At 38.6% G+C, this 25,981-nt stretch overlaps 1 protein-coding gene across 19 annotated transcripts; it reads right to left on the reverse strand.

Annotated features, from left to right (window-relative positions):
• Positions 1-25,981, reverse strand: LOC117740824 (sentrin-specific protease 7-like). Of its 19 annotated transcripts, none has more exons than XM_034547499.1 (23): positions 25,750-25,981; positions 25,324-25,414; positions 24,799-24,891; positions 23,747-23,829; positions 23,495-23,668; positions 13,826-13,920; positions 13,611-13,747; positions 13,287-13,539; positions 13,035-13,129; positions 12,673-12,867; positions 6,547-6,580; positions 5,792-6,013; positions 4,924-5,144; positions 4,780-4,847; positions 4,253-4,369; positions 3,980-4,102; positions 3,411-3,503; positions 2,753-2,829; positions 2,526-2,587; positions 2,199-2,242; positions 2,051-2,119; positions 1,830-1,980; positions 1-269 (listed from the first exon to the last, which is right to left on the reverse strand). In XM_034547499.1, exons 4-23 carry the CDS (start codon positions 23,788-23,790, stop codon positions 138-140), a joined length of 2,406 nt encoding a protein of 801 aa, XP_034403390.1. In that variant the 5' UTR covers positions 23,791-23,829; positions 24,799-24,891; positions 25,324-25,414; positions 25,750-25,981; the 3' UTR covers positions 1-137. The 19 variants fall into 19 exon arrangements, 15 of the variants coding, with proteins under 15 accessions (XP_034403390.1, XP_034403373.1, XP_034403339.1 ...); XM_034547482.1 differs by having other exon boundaries at positions 24,799-24,910; XM_034547448.1 differs by having other exon boundaries at positions 12,673-12,769; positions 12,818-12,867; positions 24,799-25,414.

A 25,981-nucleotide genomic window follows, 5' to 3' on the forward strand; every position in this document is an offset into this window, starting at 1 on the left:
TCATTATTATAATTATCAAGGTTTATTTTCAGTATAAAGTTATTTACATACACACAAAACAAAAACTAGACTAATAAATATTTAATATAAATGATGTATTGCACAGGTGAATTCACGGCTCGATGGGTTTTTGGTTTTCAGTTCCCTCCCTTCTGACTCTGGTGCATCTTCATGATCAGAGTTCGGATCTCCTCGCGCTTCTGCCGCACCCGTTGGCGTGGAAACCAGTTGTCCAACCGCAACGGGAGGTCAAAGTGTACCACAGGGTTCTGGGGAGCCAATCAGAGAGCTGGATTTAGTGCCAAGAGACAGAAGCACTTTAAATGTCCTGGTTTCTGAGTTTGAGATTCATAATCTACCATTAAACGATTCAGGTGTGTCCGTACCTGGTTCTTCATTTAGAACAACTCTGGAGACGTTCTAAAAGAAGAACCAGGTAGGAACACACCGGGTTCTTCTCTGGAGACGTTCCAAGAGAACAACAGGTGTGTCCGTACCTGGTTCTTCATTTAGAACAACTCTGGAGACGTTCTAAAAGAAGAACCAGGTAGGAACACACCGGGTTCTTCTCTGGAGACGTTCCAAGAGAACAACAGGTGTGTCCGTACCTGGTTCTTCGTTTAGAACAACTCTGGAGACGTTCTAAAAGAAGAACCAGGTAGGAACACACCGGGTTCTTCTCTGGAGACGTTCCAAGAGAACAACAGGTGTGTCCGTACCTGGTTCTTCGTTTAGAACAACTCTGGAGACGTTCTAAAAGAAGAACCAGGTAGGAACACACCGGGTTCTTCTCTGGAGACGTTCCAAGAGAACAACAGGTGTGTCCGTACCTGGTTCTTCATTTAGAACAACTCTGGAGACGTTCTAAAAGAAGAACCAGGTAGGAACACACCGGGTTCTTCTCTGGAGACGTTCCAAGAGAACAACAGGTGTGTCCGTACCTGGTTCTTCGTTTAGAACAACTCTGGAGACGTTCTAAAAGAAGAACCAGGTAGGAACACACCGGGTTCTTCTCTGGAGACGTTCCAAGAGAACAACAGGTGTGTCCGTACCTGGTTCTTCATTTAGAACAACTCTGGAGACGTTCTAAAAGAAGAACCAGGTAGGAACACACCGGGTTCTTCTCTGGAGACGTTCCAAGAGAACAACAGGTGTGTCCGTACCTGGTTCTTCATTTAGAACAACTCTGGAGACGTTCTAAAAGAAGAACCAGGTAGGAACACACCGGGTTCTTCTCTGGAGACGTTCCAAGAGAACAACAGGTGTGTCCGTACCTGGTTCTTCGTTTAGAACAACTCTGGAGACGTTCTAAAAGAAGAACCAGGTAGGAACACACCGGGTTCTTCTCTGGAGACGTTCCAAGAGAACAACAGGTGTGTCCGTACCTGGTTCTTCGTTTAGAACAACTCTGGAGACGTTCTAAAAGAAGAACCAGGTAGGAACACACCGGGTTCTTCTCTGGAGACGTTCCAAGAGAACAACAGGTGTGTCCGTACCTGGTTCTTCATTTAGAACAACTCTGGAGACGTTCTAAAAGAAGAACCAGGTAGGAACACACCGGGTTCTTCTCTGGAGACGTTCCAAGAGAACAACAGGTGTGTCCGTACCTGGTTCTTCATTTAGAACAACTCTGGAGATGTTCTAAAAGAAGAACCAGGTAGGAACACACCGGGTTCTTCTCTGGAGACGTTCCAAGAGAACAACAGGTGTGTCCGTACCTGGTTCTTCATTTAGAACAACTCTGGAGACGTTCTAAAAGAAGAACCCGGTAGGAACACACCGGGTTCTTCTCTGGAGACGTTCCAAGAGAACAACAGGTGTGTCCGTACCTGCAGGAAGCTTTCAGCGTACTGCAGCAGGTACAGTCCACAGTCGCTGCTGTTGTCCTGCTGAGGGACTCTGCAGCTGGAGCTCCTCACGCTGTCCGCCGTGAAGAGCCGAGGCGTTCCCCGATGGACCTCCCACTCCACCTGCAGGTAGCTGAGACCAGTACAGACAGTGAGACAACATCTAACAGAACCCAGTTTCATTTTAAAGAAGAGGAACTGACTCTCTGAGGAGCCGGCAGATGTTCTCGTGGTACGAAAGCTTCAGGGAGTCCATGACGAGGACGCACGGCCTGCAGAGGACAGCGAGGACGGACATGAAGCACAACAGGAAGTCCACATTTAAACCTCTTGAAAACAAAGACGACTCACCTCTTCAACACCGTGTCCCTCTGCCAGCTCCGCTGAGTGCACTCCTACAAAATAAGAGACTTTCAATTCTGACTTAATCTTAATTTACTGAACTCTGTCGTACAAAATTAACCAACGAACTTCTGGAACATCAGTAGAACTACTAATAAAGTCCTTTATCAACAAACAAAGGAAGCCAAACCTTTTGTAGAAATGCGACAAAACATATAAACAGACTAGATGTTGCAAAGAAATTATGCAAATAATGTAAAAAGGAGATATATATATATATATACATACATACATATATATAAAAAATGATTCATATTATAATAACAGAATATTTACCGGTAGCTGCTGTGATCTCAGGCTCAAGGATGAAGGTTTACCTGCAGGAAGCGTTGCTCCACCTGAGACACAAACAACCGGGAATCTGTTTCCTGTAGCTGCTTCACAATTAAAGCTTTTAATTTGATAGACGGATTCTCTTTGTGAAACAAAGTAAGACGTCTCTTAGTGTCATTAGAGAGAACAGTTCATCCTCAAGGTTAAACAGGAAGTAGAAAGCAGCTCACCTGTTAAGCTCTGAAACTCTTGGTACTGAACCTCCTCCAGACCCGGGAAGCATATGACCACCAGGAACCAGTGAGCTCTGTGGACACAGCACCAAGAAACACCATGATTCTTACTGCAGAGGACTCTTATTGTGAAACCTGTGCAAGAAGTGGGCCGTAAACAACCAACCACAATGTCCTCTTCCTGTGTGTCATTGAAATGACAAAACCTGAAACATGCACAAAAAAGGTGCAAATGTTGAACAAAATGTATAAATTGTAAAAAAAAAAAAGACAAAAAAAAAGATGTAAGTATTATTTAAAATGGGAACACAATGTGATGGTTTAGTCCCAACCATAACCAAATAAGCAAAAACAACCCAGAAATGTCATGAAAATATGACAGAAATGTGACAAAAATCTCATACAATTTGACAGAAATGTGAAGAAGAAAAAAAGATCCCAGAAAATTTGACAAAAATGTCCAAAACAATGTCTGTAAGTGGTAGAAATATTTCAGAAGACATTTTGTCATGAAAAGCTGCAACCATAGAAAAGTGCTGCATTGGAGAGCAGCAGGTCTGGTAAAGACCTGGTACCCAGCTGGCAGGATGAGACACTGACTGGAGGGTCAAGACTCAATTCCACTTTCAACAAAGCCATAAAGAAATGGTCTTACTCTTGATTGACAGGCACAAACAGGAAGTCTTTGGTGAAAATGTCGACGTGGCGGGTCCAGGTCTTCACCCTCTGATGCCTCATGTGACGATCGCTGTGAAGAGACATTGGGACACATACCAGAGACAGACTGACTCTGGATCTGAGACGCCATACTTTACTTTACTTATTTTAGGAATGACAGGAAAAGATTTATTACATTCTGCGAGCAGATAGAAATAAGTGCGTGTCGTCTGCATAAAGTCTGACCTTTTTCTTTATTTTCTAAAAGGCTTGATTGCGATTGTGAAAAGGGACGATTAAGATTTGAGGAACTAGTTGGTAAACATGTTTTAGTCACGACCAAAGACACACTATCAAAGTCTGAGCGTTTCTGAAGCTGAAATGGTGCAAATGTGTAAAAACGAACCACAAGAAAAACAGAAAAATAAATAAAATGTGAATAAAAACACAAAAAACGATGGTCACATTTAATCAGAAGTAAAGCTCCAATGATTAAATGTTTATTATTATTACTATGCTGGTTCCACGTGATTCTAGAAGATTATACTCTCGTTGTAGTACTCTTACGGGACAGAGGGGGCGCCATCGTCTCCGGCAGCTCTTCGTCTGCTCAGCTGTTTGTAGAAGAAGCTGCTGAAGACGTGGCTCCGCTCGGCTACCGAGCCCCCGACACCCTCCAGGAGGAGGAACCTGCAGGAGGGGGACACCGTTCAGGACTCTGACCCCCCTACTGGTGACGGAGAGGAACTACGTTTAAACAACAGATACCGAATTTCATGCAGAAGCCTAAAGGGTTTTTTAAATCATCAAACTTGATGGATTTCCTTCCGATAGACTGACTTGAGGTAGAAGTCGATGATGACGTCGTTGAGGAACTCGCCGCCGCTCAGACAGGCCAGGTCCTCCTTTGTAACCGTGATCCGGCCTTTACATGGCGCCGCCGGGTACTGGATCAACCTGAAGACCACATACAGAGGGTTCATCATGTCCATGTTACTTTAGCTTCTGGTTGTTTACAGACTGACCCGGTCCAGGTTTACAAGTCTGACCCGGTTCAGGTTTAACAGACTGACATGGTCCAGGTTTAAAAGTCTGACCTGGTCCAGGTTTACAAGTCTGACCTGGTTCAGGTTAACAGTTTCACCTGGTCCAGGTTTAACCGACTGACCTGGTCTGTTACAGACTGACCCGGTCCAGATTTATTGACCCCTTTAACAGTCTCACCTGGTCCAGGTTTAACCGACTGACCTGGTCTGTTACAGACTGACCCGGTCCAGATTTATTGACCCCTTTAACAGTCTCACCTGGTCCAGGTTTAACCGACTGACCTGGTCTGTTACAGACTGACCCGGTCCAGGTTGCGTTACCTGGTGGGAAGCTGCTGCAGACCAGAAGAGTTCGGCTGTGACTTCTTATTCTTCTGATTGTTTCTCACCTGAAAAAGACGACTTAGTTTTAATGTTTCAGAGTTTGAGTTTGAAAAGACAAAGAAGGACCGAGAGGAGTCTCACAGCAGAGTGTCCCAACAGTTGGAGGAGGTGCTGGTCCAGAGGAGGAGGACAGCTGTGGAGGAGCAGGAGCCCGTCGGTCCACTCTAGAGGGGAGGTTGGTCCGCCGGAGGAGGAGCAGCCCTTCCTGTATTCCTCCATGTCCATGATGGAGGCCAGCAGGGCGGCCTGCAGCTCCTGCAGCTGCTCCTTCAACACCAGCAGAAGGAAGGAGCACGCCGGGCCTGAAGGACACATTAACACCTGGAGCTAGAACCTAGAGACCAGTCCAGTTCTACCAGTGTGGTGGCCCGTTGGTTTACTAATGGTTTACCAATGGTTGCCCAGTGGTTTGCCAAGTGGTGGCTGTGATCTGATTGGCTAGGTGCTGGAGAAGCCCGCTGATTGCAGATTCAGTCAATCGTTTTTGGATAGAGGGGAAACGCGACTGCAGAGATTGTCTCTGTGAGTGGAGGACTCACTACATGATGAGAAAACGGAGCCGTTTCTAGGCTGAAGAAGTGAACTGTGTGGTCTCTGGGTGAAGGTTACTCTGATACATCTGCTGTTTTTAATACAAACATTGTATTTTATGTAAGTGTAATTCTGTTTGTGGTAGTATTTATGGTTGAGAGAGCTCTGTGTGAGTCACTGCTCCGAGTGTGGAAACTGTGATGATGGAAACTACATGAAGCCAACGTATGAGTTGTTTTGTGTGTTCAGGACTGAAAATAGTACAACAGACTACATGAAGGAACCCGAAGGAGGCATTTTCAGTTTCTAGTTTTAAAATCTCTTTGTATGTCAATAAAGAGCTGAATATATTATTATTAAAGAAACAGACTTTAAGAGTAAGTGCTGAATGAAGCTGGTGTTGGTTTAGAGGGAGTACCTGGTTCCTGGTTTCCAAGTGTACCTGATGTGGGGGTCTGGATGGAGGACAGCTCCCTCTGCAGTAAGTTGGCCTGAGCGTCAGTCACCCACAGGAAGAGCAGTGAGGGGGCGGGGCCTTCCCAACCGGCCAATAGGGCCCCGCCCTGAACTACGCCGCCGTCGCAGACGCCGTAACCCCGGACCTGAGACGCCACCAGGGCGATCTCCCCGTCCTCGACTCCTGACGGGGTTAACAATCACAATAACAATCGACTTGTTATTGTTTACACGTCATTAATGATCACGACTTGTTATTGTTTACACGTCATTAACGATCACCACTTGTTATTGTTTACGCGTCATTAACGATCACGACTTGTTATTGTTTACACATCAACGATCACGACTTGTTATTGTTTACACGTCATTAACAATCACGACTTGTTATTGTTTACACATCAACGATCACGACTTGTTATTATTTACACGTCATTAGCAATCACGGCTTGTTATTGTTTACACGTATTAATGATCACAACTTGTTTACACGTCATTAACGATCACGACTTGTTATTGTTTACACGTCATTAACGATCACGACTTGTTATTGTTTACACATCAACGATCACCACTTGTTATTGTTTACACATCAACGATCACCACTTGTTATTGTTTACACATCAACGATCACCACTTGTTATTGTTTACACGTCATTAACGATCACCACTTGTTATTGTTTACATGTATTCTAAAGATGTAAATAGAATATTTACCTTTCAGAGGAACGATTAAGCCATTCTCATTGATCTGAAAGAAAGAACAAACATTAAACATTATTTTCTTTTCTTTTCTAATGTCTTCTTCAAAGTAAATAAAAGGGTTGTTGACCTCTTCCTCCTGCTGCGTCTTAATTGATTGTTAAAGGATGATTAGCTACATAATAATAATAAATTAAAATAAGTTATATACATAAATACACTCGCTATACTTTTATGTGTACTTTGTGTACAGTTCTTTTGTATTTTCTCCACCCTTCCCTACATGCAGCAGTAGAATCAAACTTCCCAGAAAACGCCCCCCGCTCATCCTTCTGGGTGACTTTAACATCCAGACAGAAGTCATGTGACCTGCTACTCTTCCTGTCTTCCTTTGCTCTCTCTCTCAGTCCTTCCCCTCCTACTCACAAAGCTGGACACCACCTTGACTATATGTTCACCAGAAACTGCTCTACAGCAAACCTCACTGTAACTCCACTTCCTGTCTCTGACCACTTCTTCATCTCTTACTCACTCCCACTCTTTGGAACTGACAACCCTCCCACAACGGACTCTGCACCTGTCCGTCTCAACATCCACACCCTCTCATCCTCTCACCCTCTCTCTCCCTCTCTCCCTCCCCTCTCTCCCTCTCTCCCTCTCTCCCTCTCTCCCTCTCACCCTCTCACCCTCTCTCCCTCTCTCCCTCTCACCCTCTCACCCTCTCACCCTCTCACCCTCTGCCACTGACACTCTCCTCTCTACTCTGTCTTCCTCTCTTGATTCTCTCTGTCCTCTTATGACTCTAAAGGTCCTCAAGTCCTCTTACGACTCTAAAGGTCCTCAAGTCCTCTTACGACTCTAAAGGTCCTCAAGTCCTCTTAGGACTCTAAAGGTCCTCAAGTCCTCTTACGACTCTAAAGGTCCTCAAGTCCTCTTACGACTCTAAAGGTCCTCAAGTCCTCTTAGGACTCTAAAGGTCCTCAAGTCCTCTTACGACTCTAAAGGTCCTCAAGTCCTCTTAGGACTCTAAAGGTCCTCAAGTCCTCTCCGGCTCCGTGGTTGTCTGACTCGGTGCTCAGAGAGCCACTATGCGAGCAGCGGAAAGGAAATGGCGAAAATCCAAACACGCCAGCGACCTGCTCGCCTATCAATCTCTTCTCTCCGTCCATCACTACAGCCAAAAGTCTGTTCTACCAATCCAGAATCGAATCCTCTTTGTCTAACCCAAAAACATTTTTCCAACCTCCTTGACCCCCCTGGCCCCCCCCCCCCTCCACCCTTCTACCAAGCCACTTTGTTGACAACTTTACAAAAAAGATAGACGACATACGCTCTTCATTTACTAATCCATCTTCCATAACTACACCTCCAGTAACTTCACCTTGTTCCCCCTTGTTTTCCTCTTTTATCCCCCTGTCTCCTAATCAAGTTCTTACCTTGGTAACCTCTGACCCCCCAACCACCTGCCCCCTTGACCCCATCCCATCTCACCTTCTCCAGTCCATTGCTCCGGACCTTCTTCCCTTTCTCACCCATCTTATTAACACCTCCCTCTCTACCGGCTGTTTCCCCAACTCTCTGAAGGAGGCGGAGTCAACCCTCTCCTGAAGAAACCCACTCTGACCCATCTGAAGTCAACAACTACAGACCTGAAGTCAACAACTACAGACCTGAAGTCAACAACTACAGACCTGAAGTCAACAACTACAGACCTGAAGTCAACAACTACAGACCTGAAGTCAATAACTACAGACCTGTCTCTCTCCTCCCCTTCCTTTCCAAAACTCTAGAGCGAGCTATCTTTAACCAAGTCTCCTCCTTTCTCCACAGTAACAACCTTCTAGACCCCCACCAGTCTGGATTCAAGGCCACTCAACAGAGACTGCCCTCCTTGCTGTCTCTGAGCAGCTTCACACTGCTAGAGCAGCCTCTCTCTCCTCTGTCCTTATCCTTCACACTAGAGCAGCCTCTCTCTCCTCTGTCCTTATCCTTCACACTAGAGCAGCCTCTCTCTCCTCTGTCCTTATCCTTCTAGACCTTTCCGCTGCCTTTGACACAGTGAACCACCAGATCCTCATGTCCTCCCTCCAGGACCTGGTATCTCAGGCTCTGCTCTCCCTCTTCTCATCCTACCTCACCGACCGCTCTTACCGGGTAACCTGGAGAGGATCTGTGTCTGAGCCTTGTCCTCTGACTACTGGGGTCCCTCAGGGTTCAGTACTTGGTCCTCTTCTCTTCTCTCTGTACACCAACTCTCTCTCTCTGTCATTCTCTCGCATGGCTTCACCTACCACAGCTACGCTGACGACACCCAACTGATCCTCTCGTTTCCCCAATCTGAAACACAGGTAGCAGCACAAATCTCTGCCTGTCTGACCGACATCTCTCAGTGGATGTCTGACTGACATCTCTCAGTGGATGTCTAATTGACATCTCTCAGTGGATGTCTGATTGACATCTCTCAGTGGATGTCTGTCTGACATCTCTCAGTGGATGTCTGATTGACATCTCTCAGTGGATGTCTAATTGACATCTCTCAGTGGATGTCTGATTGACATCTCTCAGTGGATGTCTGACTGACATCTCTCAGTGGATGTCTGACCGACATCTCTCAGTGGATGTCCGCTCACCACCTGAAAATTAACCCGGACAAGACTGAACTTCTCCTCCTTCCAGGAAAAGACTCTCCCACCCACGACCTGACTATTAACTTCAACAACTCAGTGTTGGCCCCGCCCCCGACTGCCAAGAACCTCGGAGTGACACCTGTCAGTCAACTCTCCCTGACTGCCAACATTACCACAACAACACGCTCCTGTAGGTACATGCTGTACAACATCAGGAGAATACGACCTCTTCTCACTCAGAAGGCCGCACAGGTTCTGGTCCAGGCTCTGGTCATCTCACGGCTGGACTATTGCAACTCCCTCCTTCAGGTCTACCTGCTAATGCCATTCGACCTCTACAGCTCATCCAGAATGCAGCTGCTCGACTGGTCTTCAACCTCCTAAATTTACCCACAATCCTCCGCTCCTCCACGACCTTCACTGGTTACCGGTGGCCGCAGCATCCGCTTCAAAACATTGGTACTTGGGTACCGTGCTGCGAACAGATCGGGTCCGGTCTACATCCAGGACATGGTCTAACCTCACACCAGGACATGGTCTAACTTCACACCCAGGACATGGTCTAACCTCACACCCAGGACATGGTCTAACCTCACACCAGGACATGGTCTAACCTCACACCCAGGACATGGTCTAACCTCACAACCAGGACATGGTCTAACTTCACACCCAGGACATGGTCTAACCTCACATCCAGGACATGGTCTAACCTCACATCCAGGACATGGTCTAACATCACACCCAGGACATGGTCTAACCTCACACCCAGGACATGGTCTAACCTCACACCCAGAACATGGTCTAACCTCACACCCAGGACATGGTCTAACTTCACACCCAGGACATGGTCTAACCTCACACCCAGGACATGGTCTAACCTCACACCAGGACATGGTCTAACCTCACAACCAGGACATGGTCTAACTTCACACCCAGGACATGGTCTAACCTCACACCCAGGACATGGTCTAACCTCACACCCAGGACATGGTCTAACCTCACATCCAGGACATGGTCTAACCTCACACCCAGGACATGGTCTAACCTCACACCCAGGACATGGTCTAACTTCACACCCAGGACATGGTCTAACCTCACACCCAGGACATGGTCTAACCTCACACCAGGACATGGTCTAACCTCACACCCAGGACATGGTCTAACCTCACAACCAGGACATGGTCTAACTTCACACCCAGGACATGGTCTAACCTCACACCCAGGACATGGTCTAACCTCACATCCAGGACATGGTCTAACTTCACACCCAGGACATGGTCTAACCTCACACCCAGGACATGGTCTAACCTCACATCCAGGACATGGTCTAACCTCACACCCAGGACATGGTCTAACTTCACACCCAGGACATGGTCTAACCTCACATCCAGGACATGGTCTAACCTCACACCAGGACATGGTCTAACTTCACATCCAGGACATGGTCTAACCTCACACCCAGGACATGGTCTAACCTCACACCCAGGACATGGTCTAACCTCACATCCAGGACATGGTCTAACCTCACATCCAGGACATGGTCTAACCTCACACCCAGGACATGGTCTAACCTCACATCCAGGACATGGTCTAACCTCACACCCAGGACATGGTCTAACCTCACACCCAGGACATGGTCTAACCTCACATCCAGGACATGGTCTAACCTCACACCCAGGACATGGTCTAACCTCACATCCAGGACATGGTCTAACCTCACACCCAGGACATGGTCTAACCTCACACCCAGGACATGGTCTAACCTCACACCCAGGACATGGTCTAACTTCACACCCAGGACATGGTCTAACCTCACACCCAGGACATGGTCTAACCTCACACCAGGACATGGTCTAACCTCACAACCAGGACATGGTCTAACTTCACACCCAGGACATGGTCTAACCTCACACCCAGGACATGGTCTAACCTCACACCCAGGACATGGTCTAACCTCACATCCAGGACATGGTCTAACCTCACACCCAGGACATGGTCTAACCTCACACCCAGGACATGGTCTAACTTCACACCCAGGACATGGTCTAACCTCACACCCAGGACATGGTCTAACCTCACACCCAGGACATGGTCTAACCTCACAACCAGGACATGGTCTAACTTCACACCCAGGACATGGTCTAACCTCACATCCAGGACATGGTCTAACCTCACACCCAGGACATGGTCTAACTTCACACCCAGGACATGGTCTAACCTCACATCCAGGACATGGTCTAACCTCACACCAGGACATGGTCTAACTTCACATCCAGGACATGGTCTAACCTCACACCCAGGACATGGTCTAACCTCACACCCAGGACATGGTCTAACCTCACACCCAGGACATGGTCTAACCTCACATCCAGGACATGGTCTAACCTCACACCCAGGACATGGTCTAACCTCACATCCAGGACATGGTCTAACCTCACACCCAGGACATGGTCTAACCTCACACCCAGGACATGGTCTAACCTCACACCCAGGACATGGTCTAACCTCACATCCAGGACATGGTCTAACCTCACATCCAGGACATGGTCTAACCTCACGCCCAGGACATGGTCTAACCTCACATCCAGGACATGGTCTAACCTCACACCCAGGACATGGTCTAACCTCACACCCAGGACATGGTCTAACCTCACATCCAGGACATGGTCTAACCTCACACCCAGGACATGGTCTAACCTCACACCCAGGACATGGTCTAACCTCACACCCAGGACGTGGTCTAACCTCACACCCAGGACGTGGTCTAACCTCACACCCAGGACATGGTCTAACTCCACACCCAGGACATGGTCTAACCTCACACCAGGACATGGTCTAACCTCACACCCAGGACATGGTCTAACCTCACACTCCATCTCGTTCACTTCTCTCGGCTTCTGCCAATCAGCTTGTAGCTCCGTCACTTCGAGCTAAACACTCAACAAAGTCAGACTGTTTGCTGTTCTGGCTCCTCATTGGTGGAACGAGCTCCTCATTGACATCAGGACAGGAAGTCTCTACAGACTAAAAACACATCTTAGTGACTACACCTTGAATAGGGAAGGTAGAGCCGTAGTAGCACTTTAGTAGCACTTAAATGTCTCTTACCGATAGCACTTTGTAGTTTAGCACTTTAGTAGCACTTAAATGTCCCTTACCGATAGCACTTTGTAGTTTAGCACTTTAGTAGCACTTAAATGTCCCTTACCGATAGCACTTTGTAGTTTAACACTTTAGTAGCACTTAAATGTCTCTTACTGATAGCACTTTGTAGTTTAACACTTTAGTAGCACTTAAATGTCTCTTACTGATAGCACTTTGTAGTTTAACGTTATTGAAGAAATGTTACTTTCTTGATTCTTGTTGTTCTGAGTTTGGACTCATGGTTTAATGCACTTATTGTAAGTCGCTTTGGATAAAAGCGTCAGCTAAATGACATGTAATGTAATGTAATGTAATGTAGAATAATTCCTAATTAAATAAATATCATGAATAATTCATTAAACTAACTCACCATCATCTTCCCGTTGGCGTCGGCATGCGTCAGGCCGGCGTGAAGCGAGACGAAGTCCAGCTGAAGGAAGGGAGGAGGAGGAGGAGGAGGAGGAGGAGGAGGAGGAGGAGGAGGAGGAGGAGAAGGAGGAGGAGGAGAAGGAGGAAGAAGAGCAGGAAGAGGAAGGTTGTTCTCATCTTCTTCACCTTTGGAAGTCTGGAAATCACACGAGCATCTGAACTTTTAGATTTTACTATCAGTGTCCACCCTCAGTATCAATGACCTAGTATCATTATATTTATTATTATATATAAACAATATTAATATCATTATTATATTTATTATTATTACTGATGAAGAAGACCAGGCTAAAGCTCTCCTACCGTCGCCTCCTCCACTCGACTCTGTGACGTCCTGTTTCCTCTGTCTCCTTCATCCTCCTCTTCCTCTTCCTCCTCTTCCTCACTGGAGAGGACGACTGAGAGGAGAGAACATCCGATCAATAAACATGTTTAAACTGTTCTTAAGTGTTATGATTTATTATTATTGTATTATTTTGTATCAATATTATGATAGTGGAATTATTAATATTATTACATATTATTATTAGTAGTATATATATCGTTCTGACTCACTGGGTTCTGTTGGAGTGCTTCTGGGTTTCTTCAGGTAAAGACGAAGGCCACTCGTCTTCCTCCCACTGAACTCCCTCCATCTCTTCCTCTCCTTCTCTCTCACGTCGTCCATCTGTTTGCTAAGCCACGCCCTCCGGTCCAGGCTCCGCCTCCTCGGTGAGATCACAGAGGGCGTGTCTCTGGCCGGGGACACAAAGTCGTCTTCTGACGTCTGGTCTGACCCCGAGGAAGACGAGTTCTTCTTCTCCTGATGCTGCGGGTTGGGAGGAACATTTGGTGCCTTCATCTTCCTCTTGTGCAATACCATTGACCTTTGACCTTTACCTTCCTCTCAGCTGATCCACATCTGCCCAACGGTGTCTCTCTCAACGCTGAGGAACTCAAACTCCCAGCATGCCACTCACCCCTCAGACCTGCCAGAGAGTCCAGCGAGTCGACTGAGAGTCGCCGAGTTGCCGAGGCTGAAGTAAAATTATTATTAAATATTAAACTACCGGGACGATGTCATCAATAAATAAATTAAATATCACAAATGTTACCAGTAAGGTCACTTTTCTTCTTCTGTGGTGGAGACGGACAATCGGGGGTCACATCGGGCGGAAGCAGTCGGTCTGACGCTCTTTTAGGGCGCCACCTGGTGGACAAAAACCAACACCTCAACTCAGTGTACAGAACTACATTAATATTACATTAATACTACATTAATACTACTCAACTCACTGTACAGAACTACATTAATACTACATTAATACTACATTAATACTACTCAACTCACTGTACAGAACTACATTAATACTACATTAATACTACATTAATACTACTCAACTCACTGTACAGAACTACATTAATACTACATTAATACTACATTAATACTACTCAACTCACTGTACAGAACTACATTAATACTACATTAATATTACATTAATACTACTCAACTCACTGTACAGAACTACATTAATATTACATTAATACTACTCAACTCACTGTACAGAACTACAATAATATTACATTAATACTACATTAATACTAAATTAATACTACTCAATTCACTGTACAGAACTACATTAATACCACATTAATAGCACATTAATACTACTCAACTCACTGTACAGAACTACATTAATACTACATTAATACTACATTAATACTACTCAACTCACTGTACAGAACTACATTAATACCACATTAATACTAAATTAATACTACTCAACTCACTGTACAGAACTACATTAATACCACATTAATACTACATTAATACTACATTAATACTACATTAATACTACTCAACTCACTGTACAGAACTACATTAATACTACATTAATACTAAATTAATACTACTCAACTCACTGTACAGAACTACATTAATACTACATTAATACTAAATTAATACTACTCAACTCACTGTACAGAACTACATTAATACCACATTAATACTACATTAATACTACATTAATATTACATTAATACTACTCAACTCACTGTACAGAACTACATTAATATTACATTAATACAACATTAATACTACATTAATACTACATTAATATTACATTAATACTACTCAACTCACTGTACAGAACTACATTAATATTACATTAATACTACATTAATACTACTCAACTCACTGTACAGAACTACATTAATATTACATTAATACTACATTAATACTACTCAACTCACTGTACAGAACTACATTAATATTACATTAATACTACATTAATACTACATTAATACTACATTAATATTACATTAATACCACATTAATACTACTCAACTCACTGTACAGAACTACATTAATACTACATTAATACTACTCAACTCACTGTACAGAACTACATTAATATTACATTAATACTACATAATTACTACTCAACTGACTGTACAGAACTACAATAATATTACATTAATATTAAATTAATACTACTCAACTCACTGTACAGAACTATATTAATATTACATTAATATTAAATTAATACTACTCAACTCACTGTACAGAACTACATTAATATTACATTAATACTACTCAACTCACTGTACAGAACTACATTAATACTACATTAATACTACATTAATACTACTCAACTCACTGTACAGAACTACATTAATATTACATTAATACTACTCAACTCACTGTACAGAACTACATTAATACTACATTAATACTACATTAATACTACTCAACTCACTGTACAGAACTACATTAATATTACATTAATACTACTCAACTCACTGTACAGAACTATATTAATATTACATTAATATTAAATTAATACTACTCAACTCACTGTACAGAACTACATTAATATTACATTAATACTACTCAACTCACTGTACAGAACTACATTAATACTACATTAATACTACATTAATACTACTCAACTCACTGTACAGAACTACATTAATATTACATTAATACTACTCAACTCACTGTACAGAACTACATTAATACTACATTAATACTACATTAATACTACTCAACTCACTGTACAGAACTACATTAATATTACATTAATACTACTCAACTCACTGTACAGAACTACATTAATACTACATTAATATTAAATTAATACTACTCAATTCACTGTACAGAACTACATTAATATTACATTAATACTACATTAATACTACTCAACTCACAGTACAGAACTACATTAATATTACATTAATATTAAATTAATACTACTCAATTCACTGTACAGAACTACATTAATATTACATTAATACTACATTAATATTACATTAATACTACTCAACTCACAGTACAGAACTACATTAATATTACATTAATACTACATTAATACTACATTAATACTACTCAATTCACTGTACAGAACTACATTAATACTACATTAATACTACATTAATACTACTCAACTCACTGTACAGAACTACATTAATATTACATTAATACTACATTAATACTACTCAACTCACTGTACAGAACTACATTAATACTACATTAATATTACATTAATACTACTCAACTCAGTGTACAGAACTACATTAATACTACATTAATACTACATTAATACTACTCAACTCACTGTACAGAACTACATTAATACTACATTAATACTACATTAATACTACTCAATTCACTGTACAGAACTACATTAATATTACATTAATACTACATTAATACTACTCAACTCACAGTACAGAACTACATTAATATTACATTAATACTACATTAATACTACTCAACTCACTGTACAGAACTACATTAATATTACATTAATACTACATTAATACTAAATTAATACTACTCAACTCACTGTACAGAACTACATTAATATTACATTAATACTACATTAATACTAAATTAATACTACTCAACTCACTGTACAGAACTACATTAATATTACATTAATACTACATTAATACTAAATTAATACTACATTAATATTACATTAATACTACTCAACTCACTGTACAGAACTACATTAATACTACATTAATACTAAATTAATACTACTCAACTCACTGTACAGAACTACATTAATATTACATTAATACTACATTAATACTAAATTAATACTACATTAATATTACATTAATACTACATTAATACTACTCAACTCACTGTACAGAACTACATTAATATTACATTAATACTACATTAATACTACTCAATTCACTGTACAGAACTACATTAATACTAAATTAATATTACATTAATACTACATTAATACTACTCAACTCACTGTACAGAACTACATTAATACTACATTAATACTACATTAATACTACATTAATACTACATTAATACTACTCAATTCACTGTACAGAACTACATTAATACTACATTAATACTACATTAATACTACATTAATACTACTCAACTCAGTGTACAGAACTACATTAATACTAAATTAATACTACATTAATACTACTCAACTCACTGTACAGAACTACATTAATATTACATTAATACTACATTAATACTACATTAATATTACATTAATACTACATTAATACTACTCAACTCACTGTACAGAACTGCATTAATACTACATTAATACTACATTAATACCACATTAATACTACATTAATACTACATTAATATTACATTAATACTACATTAATACTACTCAACTCACTGTGCAGAACTACATTAATACTACATTAATACTACATTAATACTACATTAATACTACTCAATTCACTGTACAGAACTACATTAATACCACATTAATACTACATTAATACTACATTAATACTACATTAATATTACATTAATACTACATTAATACTACTCAACTCAGTGTACAGAACTACATTAATACTACATTAATACTACATTAATACTACATTAATACTACTCAACTCACTGTACAGAACTACATTAATACTACATTAATACTACATTAATACTACTCAACTCACTGTACAGAACTACATTAATATTACATTAATACTACATTAATACTACTCAACTCACTGTACAGAACTACATTAATATTACATTAATACTACATTAATACTACATTAATACTACTCAACTCACTGTACAGAACTACATTAGAACTACATTAATACTACATTAATACTACATTAATACTACTCAATTCACTGTACAGAACTACATTAATACCACATTAATACTACATTAATATTACATTAATACTACATTAATACTACTCAACTCACTGTACAGAACTACATTAATACCACATTAATACTACATTAATACTACATTAATACTACATTAATACTACATTAATACTACTCAACTCACTGTACAGAACTACATTAGAACTACATTAATACTACATTAATACTACATTAATACTACTCAATTCACTGTACAGAACTACATTAATACCACATTAATACTACATTAATATTACATTAATACTACATTAATACTACTCAACTCACTGTACAGAACTACATTAATACCACATTAATACTACATTAATACTACATTAATATTACATTAATACTACATTAATACTACTCAATTCACTGTACAGAACTACATTAATACTACATTAATACTACTCAACTCACTGTACAGAACTACATTAATATTACATTAATACTACATTAATACTACTCAACTCACTGTACAGAACTACATTAATATTACATTAATACTACTCAACTCAGTGTACAGAACTACATTAATACCACATTAATACTACTCAACTCACTGTACAGAACTACATTAATACTACATTAATACTACATTAATACTACTCAACTCACTGTACAGAACTACATTAATACCACATTAATACTACATTAATACTACATTAATACTACATTAATATTACATTAATACCACATTAATACTACTCAACTCACTGTACAGAACTACATTAATACCACATTAATACTACATTAATACTACATTAATACTACATTAATATTACATTAATACTACATTAATACTACTCAACTCACTGTACAGAACTACATTAATACTACATTAATACTACATTAATACTACTCAACTCAGTGTACAGAACTACATTAATACTACATTAATACTACATTAATACTACTCAACTCACTGTACAGAACTACATTAATACTACATTAATACTACATTAATACTACATTAATACTAAATTAATACTACTCAACTCACTGTACAGAACTACATTAATACTACATTAATACTACATTAATACTACTCAACTCACTGTACAGAACTACATTAATACTACATTAATACTACATTAATACTACTCAACTCACTGTACAGAACTACATTAATACCACATTAATACTACATTAATACTACATTAATATTACATTAATACTACATTAATACTACTCAACTCAGTGTACAGAACTACATTAATACTACATTAATACTACATTAATACTACTCAACTCACTGTACAGAACTACATTAATACTACATTAATACTACATTAATACTACTCAACTCACTGTACAGAACTACATTAATATTACATTAATACTACATTAATACTACTCAACTCACTGTACAGAACTGCATTAATACTACATTAATACTACATTAATACTACTCAACTCACTGTACAGAACTACATTAATATTACATTAATACTACATTAATACTACATTAATACTACATTAATACTACTCAACTCACTGTACAGAACTACATTAGAACTACATTAATACTACATTAATACTACATTAATACTACTCAATTCACTGTACAGAACTACATTAATACCACATTAATACTACATTAATACTACATTAATATTACATTAATACTACATTAATACTACTCAACTCACTGTACAGAACTACATTAATACCACATTAATACTACATTAATACTACATTAATACTACATTAATACTACTCAATTCACTGTACAGAACTACATTAATACTACATTAATACTACTCAACTCACTGTACAGAACTACATTAATATTACATTAATACTACATTAATACTACTCAACTCACTGTACAGAACTACATTAATATTACATTAATACTACTCAACTCAGTGTACAGAACTACATTAATACCACATTAATACTACTCAACTCACTGTACAGAACTACATTAATACTACATTAATACTACATTAATACTACTCAACTCACTGTACAGAACTACATTAATATTACATTAATACTACATTAATACTACTCAACTCACTGTACAGAACTACATTAATACTACATTAATATTACATTAATACTACTCAACTCACTGTACAGAACTACATTAATACCACATTAATACTACTCAACTCACTGTACAGAACTACATTAATACTACATTAATACTACATTAATACTACTCAACTCACTGTACAGAACTACATTAATATTACATTAATACTACATTAATACTACTCAACTCACTGTACAGAACTACATTAATACTACATTAATATTACATTAATACTACTCAACTCACTGTACAGAACTACATTAATACCACATTAATACTACTCAACTCACTGTACAGAACTACATTAATACTACATTAATACTACATTAATACTACTCAATTCACTGTACAGAACTACATTAATATTACATTAATACTACTCAACTCACTGTACAGAACTACATTAATACTACATTAATACCACATTAATACTACTCAACTCACTGTACAGAACTACATTAATATTACATTAATACTAAATTAATACTACTCAATTCACTGTACAGAACTACATTAATACTACATTAATACTACATTAATACTACTCAACTCACTGTACAGAACTACATTAATATTACATTAATACTACATTAATACTAAATTAATACTACTCAACTCACTGTACAGAACTACATTAATATTACATTAATACTACATTAATACTAAATTAATACTACATTAATATTACATTAATACTACTCAACTCACTGTACAGAACTACATTAATACCACATTAATACTACATTAATACTACATTAATATTACATTAATACTACATTAATACTACTCAATTCACTGTACAGAACTACATTAATACTACATTAATACTACATTAATACTACATTAATACTACTCAACTCACTGTACAGAACTACATTAATATTACATTAATACTACATTAATACTACTCAACTCACTGTACAGAACTACATTAATACTACATTAATATTACATTAATACTACTCAATTCACTGTACAGAACTACATTAATACTACATTAATACTACATTAATACTACTCAACTCACTGTACAGAACTACATTAATATTACATTAATACTACATTAATACTACTCAACTCACTGTACAGAACTACATTAATACTACATTAATACTACATTAATATTACATTAATACTACTCAATTCACTGTACAGAACTACATTAATACTACATTAATACTACATTAATACTACTCAACTCACTGTACAGAACTACATTAATACTACATTAATACTACATTAATACTACATTAATATTACATTAATACTACTCAACTCACTGTACAGAACTACATTAATACTACATTAATACTACATTAATACTACTCAACTCACTGTACAGAACTACATTAATACTACATTAATACTACATTAATACTACATTAATATTACATTAATACTACTCAACTCACTGTACAGAACTACATTAATACTACATTAATACTACATTAATATTACATTAATACTACTCAACTCACTGTACAGAACTACATTAATACTACATTAATACTACATTAATATTACATTAATACTACTCAACTCACTGTACAGAACTACATTAATACTACATTAATACCACATTAATACTACATTAATACTACTCAACTCACTGTACAGAACTACAATAATATTACATTAATACTACTCAACTCACTGTACAGAACTACATTAATATTACATTAATACTACATTAATACTACATTAATACTACTCAACTCACTGTACAGAACTACATTAATACTACATTAATACTACTCAACTCACTGTACAGAACTACATTAATATTACATTAATACTACATTAATACTACTCAATTCACTGTACAGAACTACATTAATACTACATTAATATTAAATTAATACTACTCAATTCACTGTACAGAACTACATTAATATTACATTAATACTACTCAACTCACTGTACAGAACTACATTAATACTACATTAATACCACATTAATACTACTCAATTCACTGTACAGAACTACATTAATATTACATTAATACTACATTAATACTAAATTAATACTACTCAACTCACTGTACAGAACTACATTAATATTACATTAATACTACATTAATACTAAATTAATACTACATTAATATTACATTAATACTACATTAATACTACTCAACTCACTGTACAGAACTACATTAATATTACATTAATACTACATTAATACTAAATTAATACTACATTAATATTACATTAATACTACATTAATACTACTCAACTCACTGTACAGAACTACATTAATATTACATTAATACTACATTAATACTACATTAATATTACATTAATACTACTCAACTCACTGTACAGAACTACATTAATACTACATTAATATTACATTAATACCACATTAATACTATTCAACTCACTGTACAGAACTACATTAATATTACATTAATACTACATTAATACTACATTAATACTACATTAATATTACATTAATACTACTCAACTCACTGTACAGAACTACATTAATATTACATTAATACTACATTAATACTACATTAATACTACATTAATATTACATTAATACTACTCAACTCACTGTACAGAACTATATTAATATTACATTAATACTACATTAATATTACATTAATACTACTCAACTCACTGTACAGAACTACATTAATACTACATTAATACTACATTAATACTACTCAACTCACTGTACAGAACTACATTAATACTACATTAATATTACATTAATACTACTCAACTCACTGTACAGAACTACATTAATACTACATTAATACTACATTAATACTACTCAATTCACTGTACAGAACTACATTAATACCACATTAATACTACATTAATACTACATTAATACTACATTAATATTACATTAATACTACATTAATACTACTCAACTCAGTGTACAGAACTACATTAATACTAAATTAATACTACATTAATACTACTCAACTCACTGTACAGAACTACATTAATACTACATTAATACTACATTAATACTACTCAACTCACTGTACAGAACTACATTAATACTACATTAATACTACATTAATACTACATTAATACTACTCAATTCACTGTACAGAACTACATTAATACCACATTAATACTACATTAATACTACATTAATACTACATTAATATTACATTAATACTACATTAATACTACTCAACTCAGTGTACAGAACTACATTAATACTAAATTAATACTACATTAATACTACTCAACTCACTGTACAGAACTGCATTAATACTACATTAATACTACATTAATACTACATTAATACTACTCAACTCACTGTACAGAACTGCATTAATACTACATTAATACTACTCAATTCACTGTACAGAACTACATTAATACTACATTAATATTACATTAATACTACTTAACTCACTGTACAGAACTACATTAATACTACATTAATACTACTCAACTCAGTGTACAGAACTACATTAATAGCACATTAATACTAAATTAATACTACTCAACTCAGTGTACAGAACTACATTAATACTACATTAATATTACATTAATACTAAATTAATACTACTCAACTGACTGCAGATAACCGTAAACTGTGAACTCACCCGTTGGAGAAAGAAGTCGAGGACGACTCGGCTCTCTGTCCAGACTCTGATTGGTGGCTCCATACTCCTCTGTGATTGGCTGCTGAAGCTCCTCTGTGATTGGCTGCTGAAGCTCCTCGGTTTGAGCCGTTGAGTCCGAGCAGCGTCTTGACGACGTTCCTGAAGATCGGAGCACTGGACGCAGGTTGAATGCGTTGAGAAGATGTTCATGGTTATGAATATTTAATCTGGTGTAGGAGGCGCTCTACAAACCTCTGGCTGTTCCCTGAGGAGCCCTGTGAGCTCCCAGCATGCATTCTGTCTGCTCGGCCTCTGCTGGACTGATCCCCATAACTCTATTGAGACAAAACAAGAAGATCAGTAATACCGCCTTATACTAACCCACAGATCATTAATACCACCTTAAAATAACTCACAAATCCATAATACCACCTTATAAACAGACTGGAAGACCAACAATACAGGACTTTAGAGGAACCGCCTCCAGTCAACGCTGGTAGAACCAAAGAGCTGGTGGTGGACTTCCTCCGGAACCAGTGAACATCCAGGGAATGGACATTGAGAGATCTTATAAGTACCTCGTGTTCACCTGAACAATAAACTGGACTGAACACACACATGCTCTCTATAAAAAGGACCATCTGCTGAGGAGACACTCAGTGGTGGCATCAGACATCTTCTATGGAGTGGTCTTCTGGAGCAGCAGCATCTCCACAGCTGACAGGAAGACTAACTGGTAACGAAAGCCAGCAGGGTGCTGGTGTACGGTGGAGGTGCTGGGAGACAGGAGGCTGATGGCTAAGCTCTCATCCCTGATGGACAACACCTCCACCAGCACCCTGCTGGTGTCCACTGGGTACGGTGGAGGTGGTGTCCATCCCTGATGCTCCCAGAACACCACAACACACTTCAACCACTTTAACTTCACCACAACACACTTCAACCACTTTAAACATTTCAACCTGTGCAAAATAGTTATATGTATTGTCTGTATATAGAATATTCAGTTACTCTGTTTTTATTAGTGTTTTTTATTTATATCACTTGTTTTTGATTTTACTATGACTCTAGTGTGCACTTTACCTATGTGCTGCTGTAATCCGGTAGGATTATTTTATTTTAATACCATTTTGAAAAAGACTCTCTAATTCAACAATACCACCTTAAAATACAAACACTTCAGGCAAAGAAGCCGAGGTCAGTAATACCGCCGTTAAATGAGCCAATGGATCAGATATGCTACCTTAGGAAAGGCTGGCAGATTGTAATGCATTTAAACATAATACATAAATGAGAAATACCACCTTAAATGCGGGGCCGGAGCTCTGAAGGCGGGCCAGCGGGGACGTGTGCAGAGGGGCGGAGTCAGAACCCGTTGGACGTTTCTTTTTGGGAATCTTGAACGGAGACGCCATACTGAACAAAGTACACACAAAGTACACACAAGTACTGCGCTGATGCGCGTGTCCGCTGTCTGGAAACGCGACCCTTATCTTTACTCTATTAAAGGAAGGAGTGCATCCTGGGAAAGGGGCGCTGGGGGGTCGTCTGTGAGCCGAATGAACCAGAACGTTCCATTCATTCATAAACAACCGTCACGTATGTGACGCTGCATTCACACGTTGAACTGCGAGGCGTAGAAGGCTCAATACGAGTCATTCTGAACGGGCTCCTGCTGCTCACACGGTACCGTGGTCCGGTTCCGTGTTTATTAAACAACTGGACGTTTGTGTCGTTAACGGGACGAGCTACCGTCGTCCGGTTCCGTCTTCACGTTGAATGACGGGACGTTGGAGCCGTTAACGGGGAGATAAATCTAAATTACCAACCGGACGACAGCTGGAGGAGACGCAGTCCGCCGGGGAGCGCTTCTTCTTCGTGCTGTTAAATCCCGCTGAACTCTCGCGCAGCTTCAGACGGCTGTAATTACCAGCGAGAATATGACGTCAGCTGGCGGAGCTTTACTGTTGACGTCCCTGAAAACCTAGCTTTATTTATTTATGTCTTTTATATTTATAAAAAAACTATTGTTATTATTGCAATTGTTATTACTACGAATATTAGTATTACTCTTCATATTATTATAACATTATTATTATTACAATTAAAATAATATTATTCTTACTACCATAAATAGTATCATTATTTCAGTATATTACTTTTATTACGAGTAATCAAAACAAGTACATCAATAACACACTGTGGAAACAAATAAACAAAGGGATTTCTTTTTTTTTATTGCAGACTCCACTCACTGTTTTGATTATCCAGTACGATCCTACATTTCCCACAATGCAACTGAACTCTCAGCCTGAGTTGCTCTGCCGTCCATCCGTCATCCAATAGAAAATCGTCCATGTTTGTTGTGGACGGACAGCGTCTCTGAAGACACACAGAGGACACATGGTGTCTACTCCTTCCTCTACTCCGTCCTCTGAAATATTCTCTACTTCTTCCTCTACTCCTTCCTCTAAAATATTCTCTACT

Source organism: Cyclopterus lumpus, chromosome 2 (assembly GCF_009769545.1).
Source record: "Cyclopterus lumpus isolate fCycLum1 chromosome 2, fCycLum1.pri, whole genome shotgun sequence".
NCBI classification, from domain to species: domain Eukaryota; kingdom Metazoa; phylum Chordata; class Actinopteri; order Perciformes; family Cyclopteridae; genus Cyclopterus; species Cyclopterus lumpus.